Source organism: Balaenoptera ricei, chromosome 10, assembly GCF_028023285.1.
Source record: "Balaenoptera ricei isolate mBalRic1 chromosome 10, mBalRic1.hap2, whole genome shotgun sequence".
Lineage (NCBI taxonomy): Eukaryota > Metazoa > Chordata > Mammalia > Artiodactyla > Balaenopteridae > Balaenoptera > Balaenoptera ricei.
The window spans coordinates 2,919,524-2,936,510 of record NC_082648.1 but is presented as its reverse complement, the minus strand read 5'-3'; the positions used below and the strand labels follow the sequence as shown (position 1 = coordinate 2,936,510).

At 59.1% G+C, this 16,987-nt stretch overlaps 2 protein-coding genes and 1 long non-coding RNA gene across 13 annotated transcripts in view; 2 read left to right on the top strand and 1 right to left on the bottom strand.

Annotated features, from left to right (window-relative positions):
* The window catches only part of DDX11 (DEAD/H-box helicase 11), a 32,511-nt gene extending 30,617 nt beyond the window's left edge, over positions 1–1,894 (top strand). For 6 of the 8 annotated variants that reach the window (XM_059935093.1, XM_059935092.1, XM_059935097.1 and 3 more), the window contains 4 exons: positions 39–123; positions 399–477; positions 658–812; positions 920–1,894. In XM_059935093.1, the coding sequence (XP_059791076.1) occupies positions 39–123; positions 399–477; positions 658–812; positions 920–949 (349 nt within the window). In that variant the 3' untranslated portion in view covers positions 950–1,894. The other 2 variants (XM_059935095.1, XR_009505275.1) reach the window with 2 other exon arrangements.
* The window catches only part of WASHC1 (WASH complex subunit 1), a 52,898-nt gene continuing 37,799 nt past the window's right edge, over positions 1,889–16,987 (bottom strand). For 2 of the 4 annotated variants that reach the window (XM_059935102.1, XM_059935103.1), the window contains exons 2-11: positions 13,987–14,140; positions 5,664–5,775; positions 5,307–5,453; positions 5,019–5,155; positions 4,621–4,756; positions 4,210–4,411; positions 3,963–4,118; positions 3,150–3,302; positions 2,378–2,446; positions 1,889–2,243 (exon numbers count right to left, since the gene is read on the bottom strand). In XM_059935102.1, coding sequence (XP_059791085.1) covers positions 2,104–2,243; positions 2,378–2,446; positions 3,150–3,302; positions 3,963–4,118; positions 4,210–4,411; positions 4,621–4,756; positions 5,019–5,155; positions 5,307–5,453; positions 5,664–5,775; positions 13,987–14,140 — 1,406 coding nt within the window. In that variant the 3' untranslated portion in view covers positions 1,889–2,103. The remainder of the gene's footprint in view (positions 2,244–2,377; positions 2,447–3,149; positions 3,303–3,962; positions 4,119–4,209; positions 4,412–4,620; positions 4,757–5,018; positions 5,156–5,306; positions 5,454–5,663; positions 5,776–13,986; positions 14,141–16,987) is intronic. The other 2 variants (XM_059935100.1, XM_059935101.1) reach the window with 2 other exon arrangements.
* LOC132372900 (uncharacterized) lies at positions 10,281–16,122 on the top strand. The gene is made up of 4 exons (XR_009505276.1): positions 10,281–10,466; positions 11,259–11,389; positions 15,131–15,192; positions 15,278–16,122. It is a non-coding gene; the product is annotated as an uncharacterized LOC132372900 (long non-coding RNA).

Sequence of the window (16,987 nt, the reverse complement as noted above, 5' to 3'; positions counted from 1 at the left end):
CGCCCAGCTGCCGTGGCTCACGTGTGCCTCCGCCCTAGGTGTGTGGTCATGGTGGGCATGCCCTTCCCCAGCGTCAGGTCTGCAGAGCTGCAGGAGAAGATGGCTTACCTGGACCAGACCCTCGTGAGTACCGCCAGTGCCTCGGTGGACGAGGGGAGGGGGCGCCCCACCGCTGTGACTTCCCCTTGCCCCGGGACGTGTGTGTCCCGTTTGCTCCAGAGCGATGGGACGCCCCTCGACACCCCCTGAGCTTCTCCATGCCATCACCTATCATATCGGCTGCTGTGCCCATGAGGCCCACAGGTCCCGCTCCAGAGCCCGGCTGTGTCACTGTCGCTGAGAACACTAGGAGGAGGCAAGAATCCACTCTGACGGGTCATCTCCTTTGCCCTTCCCAGCCCCGAGCCCCGGGCCAGGTGCCCCCTGGGAAGGCGTTGGTGGAGAACCTGTGTATGAAGGCTGTCAACCAATCCATAGGTGAGCCTGGGGCTGATCCTGCTGGCGAGATGGATGGCTGGAGAGTGAGGCCACAGGAAGGAGGGATTTCACCTGCCATCTCTCCAGCCTGAGGGCTGAGCAAGGGGAGGGGACACAGTAGAAACGCACTGTGGGGGGAGGCAGGTTTAACTCAGAGCCCCACCCTCTGTCCCCATCCAGGCAGGGCCATCAGGCACCAGAAGGATTTTGCCAGCATCGTGCTCCTGGACCAGCGGTATGCCCGCCCTCCTATCCTGGCAAAGCTGCCGGCCTGGATCCGGGACCGCGTGCAGGTCAAAGCCACCTTTGGCCCTGCCTTTGCTGCTCTGCGGAAGGTCAGTCCTGCCTTTCTCTCTCGTCCCCAGAACCTTCCACCCCCCAGCCCCACCCCACCCCACCCCACCCCGAGCTGGCGTCTCCCTGTCTTTCCCTCTCTCCGCAGTTTCATCGAGAGAAGTCTGGCTCTTCTTGACAGATGGCTGCACCACGGCCTGGTCACCAGGCCCTCCTTTCGCCCTGCCCACTAGAAATGTTGTCTTGGGCCTGGTCTGCAGCGAACCTGCCTAAGAAGGTGAAACCCAGGTGGCGAGCGCGGTAGCCCCCTTTTGGAATCAGTGGGCTGCCGGGACCTAGGAATAAGTGGAGAAGCCAGCAGGAGAAAATGAGGCTGATCCTGAAGGAACAGTGCCCCGCCATTCCTGGGCCCGTCCCAGGGCAGTTGCCCTCCCTGGAATTGAGCCTGTCTTCCACTCGGCACGGCCCGGAGTCCAGCTCCCTGACCTGATTCCCGGCCGGCCTTTGTGAGCGGCTGTGGGGGCCGCAGCATCTCCGCCCTTGCTTGCTTCTCAGTATCCACGTTCTTAGAGGTGAGGTGGGGCAGGCCCTCCCTCCCTCTCCTTTCTCACTAAAAGTAGCTGTTTTAGACCTTTCACCCTCTCTCGGGAACTAAGAGCACCCCCCGGGGCTTCTGCTCACCCTAACCACCTTCTCGCTCTGAGTGGCTAAGAACTGCTCCCCGCTCCCGCCCGCTGGCCGCACTTCTTCCCGCAGGCCCGTCCCTGAGCGGCTCCTGGCCCTGCAGCGGGATCAGCTTCCCGGCTCGGCTCCAGGTCTTCCCAGGCAGGGGCCCCTCCCTCCCTCCCTCTCCAGCACCACCGGAGGAGCCCACGCCAAGACTCCTCTTCCCCTGACATCAGCAATTACGCCGAGGGCCATCAGGCTCTCAGCGAGGCTATTTTTAGCGACCCCCTGTCTGTCACTGAGACATGTTTTCCTGTGTGGAAATGTCCCTCCCTCCGCCGGCCCCTGCTGACCGCACCTCTCCCTGACCCCGCCGCCTGAGACCCGGCCTGGAGGGACATCATCTGCGTTTTGTGCCGCTGTGGTCTCTTAATTAAAAGGGCGCTGTTGGTTTATGCTCGGTTCTTGCGTCATACTTCTTTATTGACTCATGTACTGTTTCGCTGCAAAGCGTCTCTAGGGAAAAGGCACGCGTGCTGGCGAAGGGGGTGGGTGAGGCCCAGGCAGAGAGCGGCCCCCGAAGCAGCTCCAGGTGACAGAGCTGGACGGTCCTCCGCGACCCCGTCCCTCCCGGGGGCCTGTCCGTGGTGAAGGCGGAGCGAGCCCCTAGGACTCCCAGTCATCCTCGTCCTCCTCGCCCGGGGCCGGCTGCAGGGGCGGCAGAGGCGGGATGGAGTCCGACATGCGGGCAAAGGCCCCTCCCGGCCCCTCGCTGGCCCCCGGCCCGGGTCCTTTCCCGGAGATACCTGCGAGGGCAAAGGTGAAAGGTGAGGGGCTGGTTTGGGGCACCAGTCCACCCGGGCTCTGGAGACTTGAAACAGTGAGAAAAAAGGATGTGGACGACCTCAGCCAGGGAGGCAGCCGGCGTCCTGCTTCCTACCTTTGCGCCTCATGGCCAGCTTGTTGAAGAGATCCGACATCAGGTCTCCACCTTGGCTGGTGGCTCTCACTGCAATAGGAAAGCCATGGGGAGAAGATGAAGGGACCAAGGGTGGACCAGATCGAGCCTGCCTAAAACACCCGCAGGGCTCCATCAGTGTCCTCTGTGCTGTCAACGCAACCGGCCCCTCCGCGGCCACGTGTCACCGCAGCTCTTGGAGCTTTGGTCAGTGCTCATGAGAACACAGGTAACCTCTGAGCAGCAAGAGTCACAGCTACCCTGTGAGACAAGGGCAGACGAGCAGCCTCGCTGGACAGATGAGGAATCTGGCCCAGAGAAATGAGGCAATTTGCTTGGGGTCACAGTGCAAAGCTCAGAAGCAGAGCTGGGACTCGAAACTCAGGACCGGACTCCCAGGGCATTGCTGCTTTGGGCCCAGGTGCGGTATTTATGTCAGCGATGGGGACTCCCAGCTGACGTAATCCAAAGTCTCAGAGGCCTAGAGAAGCAGGACTTAGCCAGGTCTCCGTCCCTAAAAATATCCCAGGTCCCTGACCGTTTCCTGGACAACTGGCAGAGTCTAAGAAGGCTCTTACAGTTCGAGTGGCCGAGGCTCTGCCCCCTACAGGCGTAGAGAGGAAAGTTCCACCAAGCAGGCCCCAAGAGCAGGAAGGAGCCCGTGGCCCGGGCAGGAGGACAGCCACCGGGGCAGCCCGCACGCCCCTGGGGACAGCAGGGCCCAGAGCCCCTCCTGCAGTGGGTCCGGCCCCACCTTGCTCCTGCTGCTTCTGCTTCTTCTTCTCCAGCTTGCGCTCCTTGACGCTGCGGAGCTTGGCCTTGCCGATGCCCCCGGCCTGGCGGATGGACTCCAGCAGAGTGGCCCGGCCACTGGAGGGCTCAACCACTTCCTTGGGCGCTCCCTGGACTGGGGTGGGAAGGGTGCAAGGAGGAGAGGCTGCTCAGGCAGGGCCTGGCCGTGCGGCCCAGAGGCGGCCCTGGGCGGTGTCTGAGGAAGGGCTCTTCCTCGGCGAGGTGGCAGGGGTGAGGCGGCGCCTCGGCACACTAGGGGCCTGGACGCTGCCTGCATCCGCCCGGGCTCAGCCGGTCCCTCTCCAGCCCCACCCGCTTTAGGTGCCACGCTGCACTGGTGGACCCTGGGAATCACCAGTGTGCTGAGTGTCTGAACTTAACACAGGAGCCAACAGGGGATTTCTGTGCCACTTCTGGGTGCTGGAGATGGACGGGGAGATACAGGAGTAAAACCGAAATCCTATAACTTAAGGGCCACGTGGATACTTCGTTGCTGTAGTTTTCCATGTCTATTAGTTGCCCCCTTTTCCCCGTTGGTTTAAGGGGGAATGGGGGGCCCACGGCTCCCCCTGTCCAGGCTCCACAGACACGGTTTGAAACTGCTATGTTATGAACCCAGTAGAACAAGATTTTGAAATCAGAACTACTCTGAAGATCTAGCATTTATGACCAATTAACTAAGCTACAGAAAATCCTTCAGGGACCCAGAAACGAGGGGCACCCTCAGAGGAAGCAGAGCCCCCTCCACGCCCCGCGGGCCCCGTGCTGCTGCTACCTGAAGGAGACGCGCCACCGCTGTCATCCTCCCTGGCTGGCTGGCCCAGCGGGGCCACGGTCTGGGCTGGGGGCGGAGGTGGGAGGGCGCTGACCAGCAGGGCCGGAGCTGGCGGCGGCGGCGGCGGCGGCGGGGGTACTGCCAGCACCCCATCTTCTAGGTGGGAAAAGCGTGAGAAGGTGCCTGCGGAAGAAAGTGGCCAAGCAGGGGTGCTCCCGCCCAAGTCCGTTCCCAGCTCTCGGCTCACCGGGCTTGAAAGGCTCAGCCACCTCCGTGTGGAAGGCAGGCAGCTCTGGAATGGTGCCAGGGGCCGACGGGGCAATGCCGGGGCCTAGATCCGCACTGTACATGAGGTCGTCGGCCACGCCCGGCAGGTCGGGCAGGTAGGACGGCACATCGATCTCAGGCACTTGGCCCAGGTCGGGCACATAGAAGTAGTTCTCTGGGACCTGTGGGACCGGGGGATGTGGCGGGCCTCGGGCAGCCAGCGGCCTCACGCGTGCCCACTACAGCCGGCCGGGGTAAGGGGCTCGGCAGACCCTCGCGCGTGCCCACTACAGCCGGCCGGGGTGAGGGCTCGGCAGACCCCTGGCCGAGACAACACGGCAGGACCACGCCCCCCCCTCCCCTCCCCCACCCGAGCAGCTCTTCTCTCCACCTGCCGCTCCAGCTGCTCTCTCTTGCTGATGGACAAGGGCGCATCGAACAGCTTCTCCTCCGTCTCCGCCCCCAGCATCACATGGGTCTTTGTTACGGCACCAGCCAGGGGGTCCAGGAAGACATACTTTTTGTACCTACAGAGGAGGGGTGGCGGTCAGGCAATCCGGCCTCTGTTCTAGGCCCGTGGTCTGGACCACCTTTCCTTCTTCATCAGGGCCACAATTAGCTTGTACCACGGCCTCCCAGGCCTTACCAGACAAAACCAACTGGTCAGGAGCCTCCTGGCTCCCGGGTTGCAGACTTCTGCTGCAGCCAAGTCTGGTGCCCCCGGCCCCCCCGGCCCCCCCACCAAGCCAGGCCAACCCCGCCCCCGGCCCCGCCCCGCCCCGCCCTTACAGGTTCTCCGTGGTGTTGAAGAGCAGCAAGGAGCTGACAGAGCTGATGTTGCTGGGGAGACCCCCCAGCCCCTCCTCGGCCTCATCTTCAGGCTCCGGCTTGGTGCTCACACACACGGGGAAGTACTTCAGCTTCTCCTGGGGTGGGGCGACGGGAAATGACCGAGGGACGGTGGTTTCAGCGCCAGGCCAGAGCGACCTCCCCCACCGCAGTCAGACTCCTCCTGGGGGACAGAACCCTGGGATGGGCCTCAGTTCCTCCCCAGTGCCCAGGTCACCCCCGTCAGACCTGTAGGGCTAGCTCGTCCAGGGGACGGTGCTTGCTCTGGACCCTGGGGCGGGCACGCCTCTGCAGGCCAGGGTCCTGGGCTCCCGTGAAGATGGAGCTGTATTCCTGCAGGCGCTCTGGAGCAGGGTACTTGGCACTGGAGAACACCTGTGTACACGGGGAGTCTGAGCACTTCCTCGGGGGCCTCAGGAGCTCCAGACAGCCTAGGTGTGGGCGGGGGGAGGCATCCCGGGCAGGAGGAAAGCTTGCCGTGTGGCTGGAGCAGGGAGCTGGCAGCCTCAGAGGCATGGGGAGAGGGGAGGGAATGGGATTTCTGGGACTGCCGACCAGCCAGAGGGACAGGGCCACACACGCTACCTTGATGGCTTTCTTGCTGCCCTTGATCTTCTCAATCTTGGCCTGGGCCAAGGAGACCCTCTCCCCAATGGCCTGCAGCTGGCTCCGGCTGAGCTCTACTCGCTGGGAGATCCTGCCACCGGAAAAAAAGTCACAGGGGCTGAAGGCTGCTCCCCAAGCTCCTGCAGCCTCCTGCAACCCTTCTGCTTTTAACGGCAAACCTGCGAAGCCAGGGGCTCGGGTAAGGGCTCTTGACTAAATTTTTGTTTGTGTTTGCGTGTGTTTGTCTTGGCGGCGCCCCAAAACAAGGCATGCGGGATCTTAGTTCCCCGACCAGGGATCAAACCCGCATCCCCTGCAGTGGGAGCGCAGAGTCCTAACCACTGGACCGCCAGGGAGGTCCTCGGGTGAGGGCTCTTAAAACACAGCAATACCTGCTGTCAGGCCCGATCTTAGAACTGCCCAGGTGACCTCTACCAGGACCATCCAACCTGAAGCGTCTAGCAACGGACTGTATTAAGTTCCTTGGAGCTCTGGGTAGGGATGGGCAATCACCTTAGCCCCAAGTTGGCACCTGTACGTGCCACCTGAAGGGACGTGGTTCCTGCCTGCCGGGGTTCTCAGCCTGCTCAGGCCCAGGTGAGCAGAGGCAGAATCGTTATGACTTACATGGAGGAAACCAGAGCTCAGCAAGGCTGAGTGACAGGCAAGGCTGGGCCTGAATTCAAGTCCTGGAGCTGTCCACAAGGAACTGCCCGGCACAGCTTTTGGTAAATCCAAGTCCCCACCGGGGTTCTCATGGTTGTGGTCGGGCTGCCTAGGGGCTGCCACTGCCCCCTCCCCGGATTACGGCGCCCTGCTACATTCCCTGAACACGCCACACATTGCCTTGTCGTGTGGCCTCTGCCGTCTCCTCGGATACCCACATGGCTGGTCCCTCACTTCACTGAGCCCCTCGCCGAAGCCTCCCTGACCACGGAATCTAAAGCTGCACCTGTCACTTTCCAACCCCCAGCCGGTTCTTCCGTTACACAGAGCCACCTGTCACCATGCGTCTCCTGTGCACTCCTAGGCTGAGGGCTTTGCTCCCCGCTGTGTTCCAGAGCCTGGAACAGCGCCTGGCACCTGCAGGCCTCCCTCTGCAGTTACTGAATGGCTAACACCACGTGCCCCAAAGGTAAACGCACACGAGCCTCACTCGCGTTATTCAGCAACACGAGGTACTCCTCACTGCACGGGGACTCCGGCTCCCCTGCCAGGGCGTCCTGCGCCTGAGCGCTCCCCTACCTCCAGGGACACCTGCCCGTGGCCACCGTGTTCCACGACCACAGCGGGGGTCACATCTCCACATTCACCAGGCACGAGTGAGCACACAGCGAGGCACGAGAGACGAGGCAGAGTTGCAAGCTCAGCTCCCGGGGAATGGCCAGAGGACACAGTGAGTGGATGGCCGAGGAGTGCCGCGGTCCCTGGGATCAGAGACCACGCGGCCAGGGAACTCTAGGATTTCTTTAATGGTTGAAGTGAATAGTCAAGACTCTGGCCCAACCTTCTTAAACCACCCCCACCAACTTTAGAAGGTTTTAGCCCCCAGAGAACACACCTCATCGGCCAGCTTCACAACCCAGGGGTCTCCACCCCTGATGAAGTCTCCTTGGTTACTCCTGGCCCCTCGTGTGCAAGGGCTTGGGGATGCAGGGGCTGGCCTACGAGCAGGGACCCAAACCAGCTTAGTTTTCCTTGACAGGCTGGTCTGAGCGGGGCAGCAAGGCAGACAGAGAACAAGAGGCACGGTTCCCTTCCGGGAGAGATACAGAACCAGCAATCTGTCCGAGCCCCAGCTTTCCGGCAGGGAGACCCGTCTCCCTGCTTGCACACAGGCCAGCTCCTGCGGCTCCAGGCTCAGCCCTACGCTGCCCGAGGCTGAAGCAACCTCACAGTTATGTAACCGCTCCACTCAAAGGTGGCATGGAGGGTGGGAGCGACGTCGGAACTGGAGCCAGACACAGCCGGCTCTCTCTGGGTCTTCCATCTGATTTCTCCAAGTTACAAACATCAAGCTTAACAATGAATCCGGGCAAATTTCCGGAATGGGTTATTAAATAGAGGGTCGTAAGCAATTTGAAATGGAAGAGGCGGATCCCCGGGGCCAGCACGGTTCTAAATTCATAGCATTTCTTTTTTGACAAGGTTATTAGACTGGCGTTATCAGGGGAAAACCTTACACACAGTGCAGCTTGAGTCAGCAAGGATTCTGACGGCTTCTCACAAAATCCCGTGGACAAGATGGAGCTATGGGGGCCGGAGGAGAGCATATTTAGGAAAAATCAGAGCCAGAGAACAACAGTGCCCCAAAGGCACGGCTGAAGAATGGACTGACCTCAGCCTCGCACGAAGGACTCTGGCAGGGCGCCGCACACTCATGCGACGCTTGATTAGTAAGCTGGGGGTATCAAATGGGGAGGCCCAAAAATGGTCTGCACGACGGAATCAAGACTCACGGGATCTTGAAAGCCCAGAAGGCCAGCAAAGATGAAACTGATAAGGAATGAATGTGAAGCTCAGCATTCAGGTTTAAAAAGTCAAGGGTACAAACACAGAGGATGGAGGTTTAGCAGGAGTTCAGGTGAAGGAGGACCTGGAGGTTTCAGTTACCTATGAGCTAAAAGCACGTTAAGCAGCTTGGAAAGGAAGTGAGATCTCAGAGCACACAGCTCCTGAGATCTTTCCCACCTTCTTTCAATAAATAGGGAACGTCCACTCTCCTGGAGGTACTACAGAGAAAACAGAGCTCATCTATGCCAGGCGCCCACCTCGTCCACAGCCGTGTCCCCTTCAAACTGGTTCCACATGTTAAGAGGACTCTGAAGTCCCTTCTAGACCACAGGGTCTGTCTGATTCACAGCTGCATCTCTAGCACCTGGGACAATGCCTGACATGTAACATACTGGCTGAATACAAAATGACAAGCTAACGAACAACTAGAGGAGGGTGATGAGGAGGGTGATGGTGAGAAGCTCACATCACACAAGATAACTGAAGGATGTTCTGGCTAAAGATGAGATGACTTCGAGAATATGAAAATCCCCTTCAGATATCAGAAAGATCACAAGTGCTGTCAGGTGGAAAAGCGATTAGACTTACTCTGTCACCCCAGAGAATGAGCTGCATTACAGCCGGTGGGAGGAGTTACATGGAAACAGACCTCAGTTCTGCATAAGGAGAACTTTCTCGTGAACAGCTGCATGGCTTTGCAAAGCAATCAGATTCCAGCTGGATGCCCACCTGTCAGGGATGCTCCAGGGGAGATTCCTGTGTGGGACGGGGGAATGGAAGATGGGATTTCCAGGGTTCTCTTCTTATCCAAGAGCCTAGGATGGCTAAGTAACGCCTTGCTTGTAACAAAGGGCTTGTAACAAAGCCCCCAGGCAGCCCAACCTCAGGCCAAGGGTGAGAAGGAGGTTTCAATTTGTGTGTCATCTCTACCGACTGGCAGTGACAACGGCCTGGAAGGCAGTGTTAGGAAGGCCTGCTGGGCCGCATGGGGGCTGGGACCAAGAGCCAGGACTGATTAGCAACACCCAGCATGAGCGGGGCTGGTGGCAAGAGGACGACTTGTTTGCCGCTCCTTATCTAGAGCCCCTGGCTTGGTGGCTGGCTTCAGGCAGGTCAGTTTCCAGGCTCATCACTGGAGCCACGTCCCTACAGCATGTCACCAGGACACCAGCAGGGAAGGAACTGGCTCAGTCAGTCTGCTGAGAGCCTGGGACAGAGATGCGTCAGACAACACACATCTGCTCCCAAGGAGATAAACAACTACAACGTCCCAAAGACCTGGGGACAGCAGCAGCGTGGCCTTCAGCCAGTCACTTAACTGATCTATGTCTCACCTTCTTCAGCTGAAAAACAGGAATTGTAACTTCTGCAGCGTGGAATTGCTCTAAAGATCAAAGTGAGAGACTGGATGTCTCATGAGCTGTGCAAGCCGATGCGTCCCAAGAACCTGGTCAACGTTTACCTTTACCGCCCACAGACCAGGAGGGGTGAGGGGCCGCAGGCAGCGCTGAGCAGACACGGAGACGGCAAGGTGGCACCACGGAGGGCGCAGTGCAGAGGGCTCCTCTGGCTGGGGCCTGGGGTGTGAGCTGGTCAAGGTCAACGACGCACCTAGGGGGCCAGGACAGGGCCTGGGCTCCCTGTCCCCACCACCTCCAAAAGCTGACCCCCATGACCGTATGGGAAGGTTTCCTAGGAAGCCGCAGGCCCATGGCCCCCGCAGGGCTGCCACACCCTCCAATCACCACACCAGTCAGCTGCTGTGACAGGGCCACTGCCCTGGCCTAACTGCTGCTTCTCCTCCCCTCGCCAGCCCTACCCCCCCGCACCCCCCAGCCGGTCCCCTGAACAGCTCTTGCTTTCCCCTTTATCTTCTCCACTCACTGGGGTAATTAAGAATGATCTGCTAATTATGCAGGTAGCTGACTGAGGCCTCCTAACCTTGGAAGGCACCAGGTGCGCTCAGCAGGGAGAAGAGGGGGGAGCGGGGAGACAGGAAGGGCCCAAGGAGAGGAAGGAGGAAGTGAGGAGGAGGAGGAGGAAGAGTGGGGAGGTGGAAAGGGAGGAAGGGGGGAAGAGGGGAGAAAGGAAGAGGACAGGAAGAAGAGAGGAAGGGAAGAAGCCTCGCAGAGGCCGAGTGGCCAGGCTGGGGCCGCGGAGAGGGCAAGCGACAGCAGCCACCGCCCACGCCCGTCACAGTCTGCCCTGCTCCTGCCGCCCCTCTGCCCGTCATGGAAGTCGTGTGGAGCAGGGGACGTCTCTGGGCAGGTACCCTGGGGCTGGCTTCTCCCAGGTGATGATGGGCAGGTGAGGGCAGGTCTGCTAGGCAGGGGGACAAGCCAGGGAGGGGCTGCAAGGAGCGGGTCCCAGTGCCCGCAAGGGCCCTGCCATCCTGTCTCTGCGGGCTCCGCCCACCGGGCCGAGCAGGAGGAAGGAACCAGCTGGGGATGCTGACCTTCCACGTGCTCACCTGCCTGGGGGCACAGGCTCTGGTGGGGCTGAGGAGCTGGGCCTGCGCCTGAGCTGGGGGAGAGGGGGGGAGCAGAGACATCAAGCATTTCTTCGTCACCCGCCGCCTCTCCTTCTCGAGAGGAGCACGTTCAAGGGGAGAGGCTCCGAGCTGGGGTCCCATCCCGCAGCAAAAGCCCGTGAGAACAGAGGCGCCCCTGCTGCAGAATGGGGGGCGGGGCTCGGCACTCCCCACTCCCTGTCGTCCCCAACTCCTCCCTCCCCTTCATCCTGTTCCCAATCTGTCATCTTGTCCTGTCGTTATTCCATTTGCAGTGTCTCCTATCCGCCCCCACTACCTGCAGCCCCCCTGGACCGCAGCCTCTCCCTGCCCACAGCGCGGCTCCCCTCCTCATCCCCTGGGATGGCTGCCTGATGAACCTTCCCCAGACGCTTCTGTCCCATCGCTTCCGGTTCAAGAACCTATCCGGGCTCCCAAAACCCTGGGCTCAAGCTCAAAGCCCCATCCAGCCGGGCGAAGCCCCCCCGGCCCTGACTCACATGTCCCAGCTCTCCCCTCAGCCACATCCTCTTGCCCGCTCCTTCCACCAGGGACCATCCCCAGCGCTGTAGGGACGTAAAGCAGCGAGAGAGGAGGGCTCCGAGGGCACAGACACACGGAGGGCGGACTTTCAGCCCGTCCTGCAGTGAAGGAGTGGACCTTCGGGACAGGCGGCACTCAGGTACTCAGGGCCCCGCGGCCCGGGGCGCACCACCCTCCAGTCAGGCCTCAAGCCTTTGGCACTCATTTCCGGGCCCCAGCGGAGGGCCCTCAGGCGGCATTCCCACCCCGAGTGGCCCCGTTCGCACCCCTCCTTCAGGAGGTCTTCCCTGACCTCGGGGAGCAGGCGCCGGTTTTCCTCTCTAGCATCTGCTCCCTCCTCGTTCTGTAGCAGCCTGCTTCCTATGGGGCCGCCATCGCTCCCACAGGCTCGGTCCCCGCACTTTGGGTGGCGCTAAACCCAGGGCCTGGGGGTAAGGCATGTGACCAAGGTCTGAGCCAGCTGCTGTGTCACCCTCCCCGCCACCCCGGCCCCAGCCACTGGCTCTGGGACGGCCATGAGAACCAGGCCAGGCCAGTGGGAGGGCGGGACTTCCGAGGGAACGCCGCTGCAGAGGAAGACATTCTTTCCTGCTGGACCTGAGCCTGAGTATGAACTCTGGGCCTACTGGTTACCTTGCAAGAGCGAGGCCTCTCTGGGAATGGGGCCAACCCAGAAGCAGCGAGCAGGGATGGGATGAAAGCAAAACCAGGCCCTGATGACAGCATTTAGCCCTGCAGCTCCAAAGGCTGCTCTATGAACTGGTTACTTCTGCTTATTGGTCTGGGGAGTCTGACTGATAAATGTGCTGCCAGTTGTCTCTCTCTCCTCTAGGCCCCTAGGAGCTCACACAGTTCATGCTACGCGGCTCAGAATCAGCTCAGATGGCTGTTTTCCCACCCTAGACGACGTCCCTGAGGACAGGAACCCCATGCCACACACCATTAGTATCCCTCTGACCTGAATGCCGGGCACGTGGTGGGGGATCAATGGGGGGACCTGGAACCCAGTGGTGAGGGGAGCCTGGACGCAGGTACCAGGCTCCTGGGAGCATCCTACCATCCCTGGGCCATGCCGAGCCTATGTTCAACCAACTTGCCACTCCCTCCCCATGAGATGGCCGTCCTGCCCTCTGCTCACCCCATCCAGGGGCAGAGGAACGTGAAAACGTCCACTGGTGCCAATCACCAGGAAGGGAAAGGAAAGTATGCTAAAAATCCAGTGCTCCCCTTACAGAAAGGCAAGCAGGCAGGCACAGTCCTGGTGAGGAAACACAAGTATTTCTGATGGATTGTTTCTGGCATCCGTTTCAATCACGAGGTGTGAGGTGGCCATAATCTGGGACCAATGGCTCTTAAAGGCCTGTGTCCTCTGGCTTACGTGTTCCTTGGGCATATTTAGCACGAAAATTAGCACAGAAGGGGCACCTAACACTTTCTATAACTACTGATAGCAGGTTAATGGAGGGCCAGAATAGGCAGCAAATGAGCAGAGATGATGTCACCAGATCATAGGAAGGAACATTTACTGAATGCTTACTATATGCCAGGCACTTCAATTCCTTTGCACGTTTCAATTCATTTCATCTTAACAACAATTCTCTGAGGAAGGTACCATTATTATTGACAATTTATAGATGGGAACACTGAGACTTAGCGAGGTTAAGTAACTTGCCCGAGGTTACAGAGCAAGCAAATGGGGAAGCCAGATTGGAGCCCAGGAAGTCTGCTCCAGAGTCAACCCCCTTAACTACTTCGGGGCACCGCCCTCGGGTACATTTACATCTGGGATAGGCTTGAGGCAGGCAGGTGCATTAGTGGGCAACTCAGCGGCAAAAGTCAGGTGGATCTAATGTTTGGACTGTGTCCAGCTGCAGACAGTGACTCCACTGTATGCCCCCATTGGGGAAGGCTTCTGGGAAGAGGTGGAATTCCAGTTGGTGGGGGAGGAGACTGCATGCTGCAGCAGTCGGGGTTCCTGGTCTGGGGTACAAGCAGGGGACGGTGTGGGAGACCTGACTAGGGAAGGGACCTGAGTCAGGCAGTCAAATACTCCAGCCTTCAGGGGGCACGGTGTGGGCACCCAGGAAGGAGAAGCTCTACGCCCCTCTCAGCTTGCTCATGGCCAGAGAAAGATAGGACCCGTATACAGGACAGAGGGTTGAATGAGTGAATACACTCAGGTCAGTGGCGGCACACAGTTAATGTGTCACAAATATTAGTTGTTACAAAAATATTAAAAATAGGTTTTCCCACAATTGTAATTAACTAACATGCAATTAATCAATTAGAGTCTGTCTCTGCTCCTGGAGTATATCCTCTGGCTGGGCAGAGATGCTGCCTTAGTCGTTGTTGTAACTAAAGAGAGTAGCATAGCGCCCTGCACACAAGAAGTGCTGGATGAATATTCGCTGACTGCGGGAATAAACGGAATAAGCGAAGGAACAGGGCCCCCCAGTGGGGGAACAGCATGAGCTGGGAGAGCTGCACCACCGCTGGGCGGATGCACAGGGAACCCAGGGGCCAAGAGGGACAGGAGGTAGTGAGTGAGCTCTTATGATCACATTAGAAGCTGGGCACCCAGCCTGGCCCCTTGGGCACACGAGAGCCAGCTGGGTCGCCCTCAGGACCGAGAATCACCAAAAGGGGTGCTCTGAGAGGGTGCATTCTGGGGTTGGAGAGGCGACTGCCCAGCGCGGGGAGCAGCCCCCAGGAGGTGAGGGCGGTAGCAGCGCCCACCTGCTGAAGATGTCTCCGGAGACCTCCTGTAGGCGCTGCAGGACATCCGCCGCCTGCTGGACGGCCTCCTCTCGCCGCAGGTCTGGCTGTATGAGGGGCACCGCGTAGGTCTGATCGGCCAGTGGACGCTGGGTCCCCGTGGGGGTCATGGTGCCTGGGGGTGGGAACTGAGCATCAGGACTACCCGCACACCCACCTGCCACGGGGCAAGGTGACGGGCACACAGCGCCCCGCCCAGCGGTCTGCATGGGCCGGGTGGACACAGCACTGGGTGGGAGGCTGGGAGCTCACAGGAGCTGGTGTTCTTGTTGGGTGAACGAGGGAGGGAAGTTGCTAAGGACCAGAGACTGATGTGAAGCATTCAGAGGAGGTGCAACACGGACTGGCTGCCGGAAGGCGCTTGGAACCCAGCTAGGCACCCCTTCCCCACCTCATCTCACTTCAACCTCCAAAGCCTGGATGAACAAGAAAGAAACCCTGGCTGCAGAGTGAAAAAGAGGGAAGGGTTTGGGGGGAAAGTTGCCTGTGTCAACTGCCAAACGGTACCTGGGTCTGGGAAAGCACAGACAATGTGGACTCGAGCGTCCTTCTCACTCCGGCCCCGGAGGACCTGCTCCTGAGACAGGACAGGCAGTGGCTGGAGACTCCAGGGTTAAGGATGTCCGGGCTCTGCTCTCCCAGGCCAGAGCTAAGGGGGGCCAGGAGGAAGGAGGGGCACATGGGGGCAGGGGACAGGAGGAAAAACACTCCTTCCAACTGCAAGAGGGGGGCAGAGTCAGTCTATTTATACTGGGTTTAATTAACTCCGCTCCCTGGTGCCACCAAAGCAGCAATCACACTGCAGACGGCACTGATTTGATTGGCAAGAGAGGTATCGGGCAGAATATTAAGGCACCAAGCCCCTATAAATAGGCCTAATCGCAGCCCTTCGGTAGAAGACAGTGAGGAAGACATTAAGCAGGCCTGGCACTGTGCCCCAGACCTGCTCTCCTAGGCACAACGCTGGGGCCCCTGGTTGCAACAGAGGTGTGGGTGGGGCTGGGTGTGACATGGAGGCTTCATTTGAGTTTCAAGTGCTGTGTGACCTGGGGTAAGTTGTTTGCCTCCTCTGAATCTCTGATTCTTTCCATTTCTCATCCTACAGGCTGAGAATGGCACTGCCCTCTGAGAAGTGGTTATTCTCCATGCTTCACGCCAATCTCCTCAGTAAGCTGGAGCTTACCCTCTGCTCCCTCTGTTGGCCTCCCCTGCCCTTCCTTCTACCCAACTTGTTCTTGCCTACCCTTCCTAGGCCAGCACTTCTCCTGATCCGAGATGCCCATTCTGCTCTCCAAGTTTTTCTCCAGCAGTGAGCTCCTCAGCTTCCTAGACCTGAACCTGCCGAGAATCCTCACCAGGGCCCAGGAGTAACTCCTCACCTCCCCACTTCTCTTCCCGCCTAACAAATGACCAAAGAGGAGCCAGCTGATCCCACACCACCTGAGGAACCTAACCCTCTGGGAACTCGCATGCCTTTCAAAAATCCCCACCCCAGTCCCTCTTTGCATTTACACTGATGCAAACCTGCCTGGAGTCCTAATTTAGCTCTGTACCTCAGTTTTCCCATCTGTAAGACAGAGAGGGAGTAAAAGGCAGAAAGAAGGTACTTTCTGGGCTCATCTTGTGATGCATTCCTCATGGTCAGTCACCACACCCTGTGTGTGTGTCCATGCACGACGGGGTAGAACAGGCACAAAGCTCCTAAGCGAGGAAGGAGCAGGTCTGTTCAAGAATTAAGAAACAGTGCAGCTTAGTTTAGCATTTTACTCATTCTGTCTGCTGACAAGTGCTCATCAACTATCAGGTGCCGGCCATGACCACAACAAAGATGAACAGGACGCTATAGTAGCTGTGAAGACAGCCTGGAAAACAAACAGCAGGTCATAAGTGCTCTAATTCAGCCATGAATCCAGTGCTAGGGGACACTGAGGAAGGAGTGAGTGATAAACCCCTTCTGGGGTCAGGGGAGTCAGGAACAGCTCTCCGCAGAAACTGTACCTCCCTGCCAGTCCCAGGGAGACAGGACAGGGAGAGCACCCCAGGCAGAAGGGACAGTTGAACAAAGGTGTGTAGGGGAAGGGCAAGTGGTTTGGGCAATGAGGATGAAACCATCCTTGGGTAAGCAGCAGAAAAAGAGGCCGGATTGTGAAAAACACTGAATACCCTGGCAAGGAGTGTGGACTTGAGCCTGCAGGCCAGGAATGAAAGCCTCAGACCTGTCGTCCAATATAGGAGCCACTAGCTACATGGGCTATTGAGCACTTGAAATGTAGTCTAGGTGTAAAATATACACCAAATTTCAAACTTCCGAGTAAAAAAAGAATGTAAAATATCTCATTAAAATTTTAAATAGATTACATGTTGAAATGAGCATATTTTAAACACAGTAGGCTAAATAAAACACATAACTAAGTTAATTTCGCCGTTTCCTTTTACTTTTAAAGTCACACATGTGGCTCGCATAATATTTCTATGGGACGGCGCTACCTTAGAGAATCTGGTAAAAACTGTGGATTCTCCCAGAAAAGTGAACACAGAGCAAACCCGCTCTCACAATGCTGTTGATAAATTTCGAAGCGCTCGGGATCCCTCCCGCGACCCACGCCCGACACCCAGCTCGGCTGCAGGCAACTGGGACCCAAGCAGGGTTAAAGCGGTGTGGGGTCATCCAGGGGCCGGGAGGGGCGGCCGCAAAGGGAGGGTCTGAGGATCCACTGCAGCTCGTTCCGAGAGCCGGGCCCTCCCCGCGAACCGACAGGGGCGGGGGGCGCCAACCCGCCCACTGAGGCCCAGGCCGGCGCCGCGAGGCGGCCAGCCAGCCGGCGGCCGAGGCGGAAGTCACGGGGCCCGGGCCTCCCGCGTCGGCTCCCGGCCCGGCGGCGTCCCCCGGAGCCGCTCCCGCCTCCTACCGTCCCCTCCGTGACCGGCCCCGCTCCCGCCCCGCGCGTCCCGGCCAGGCCCG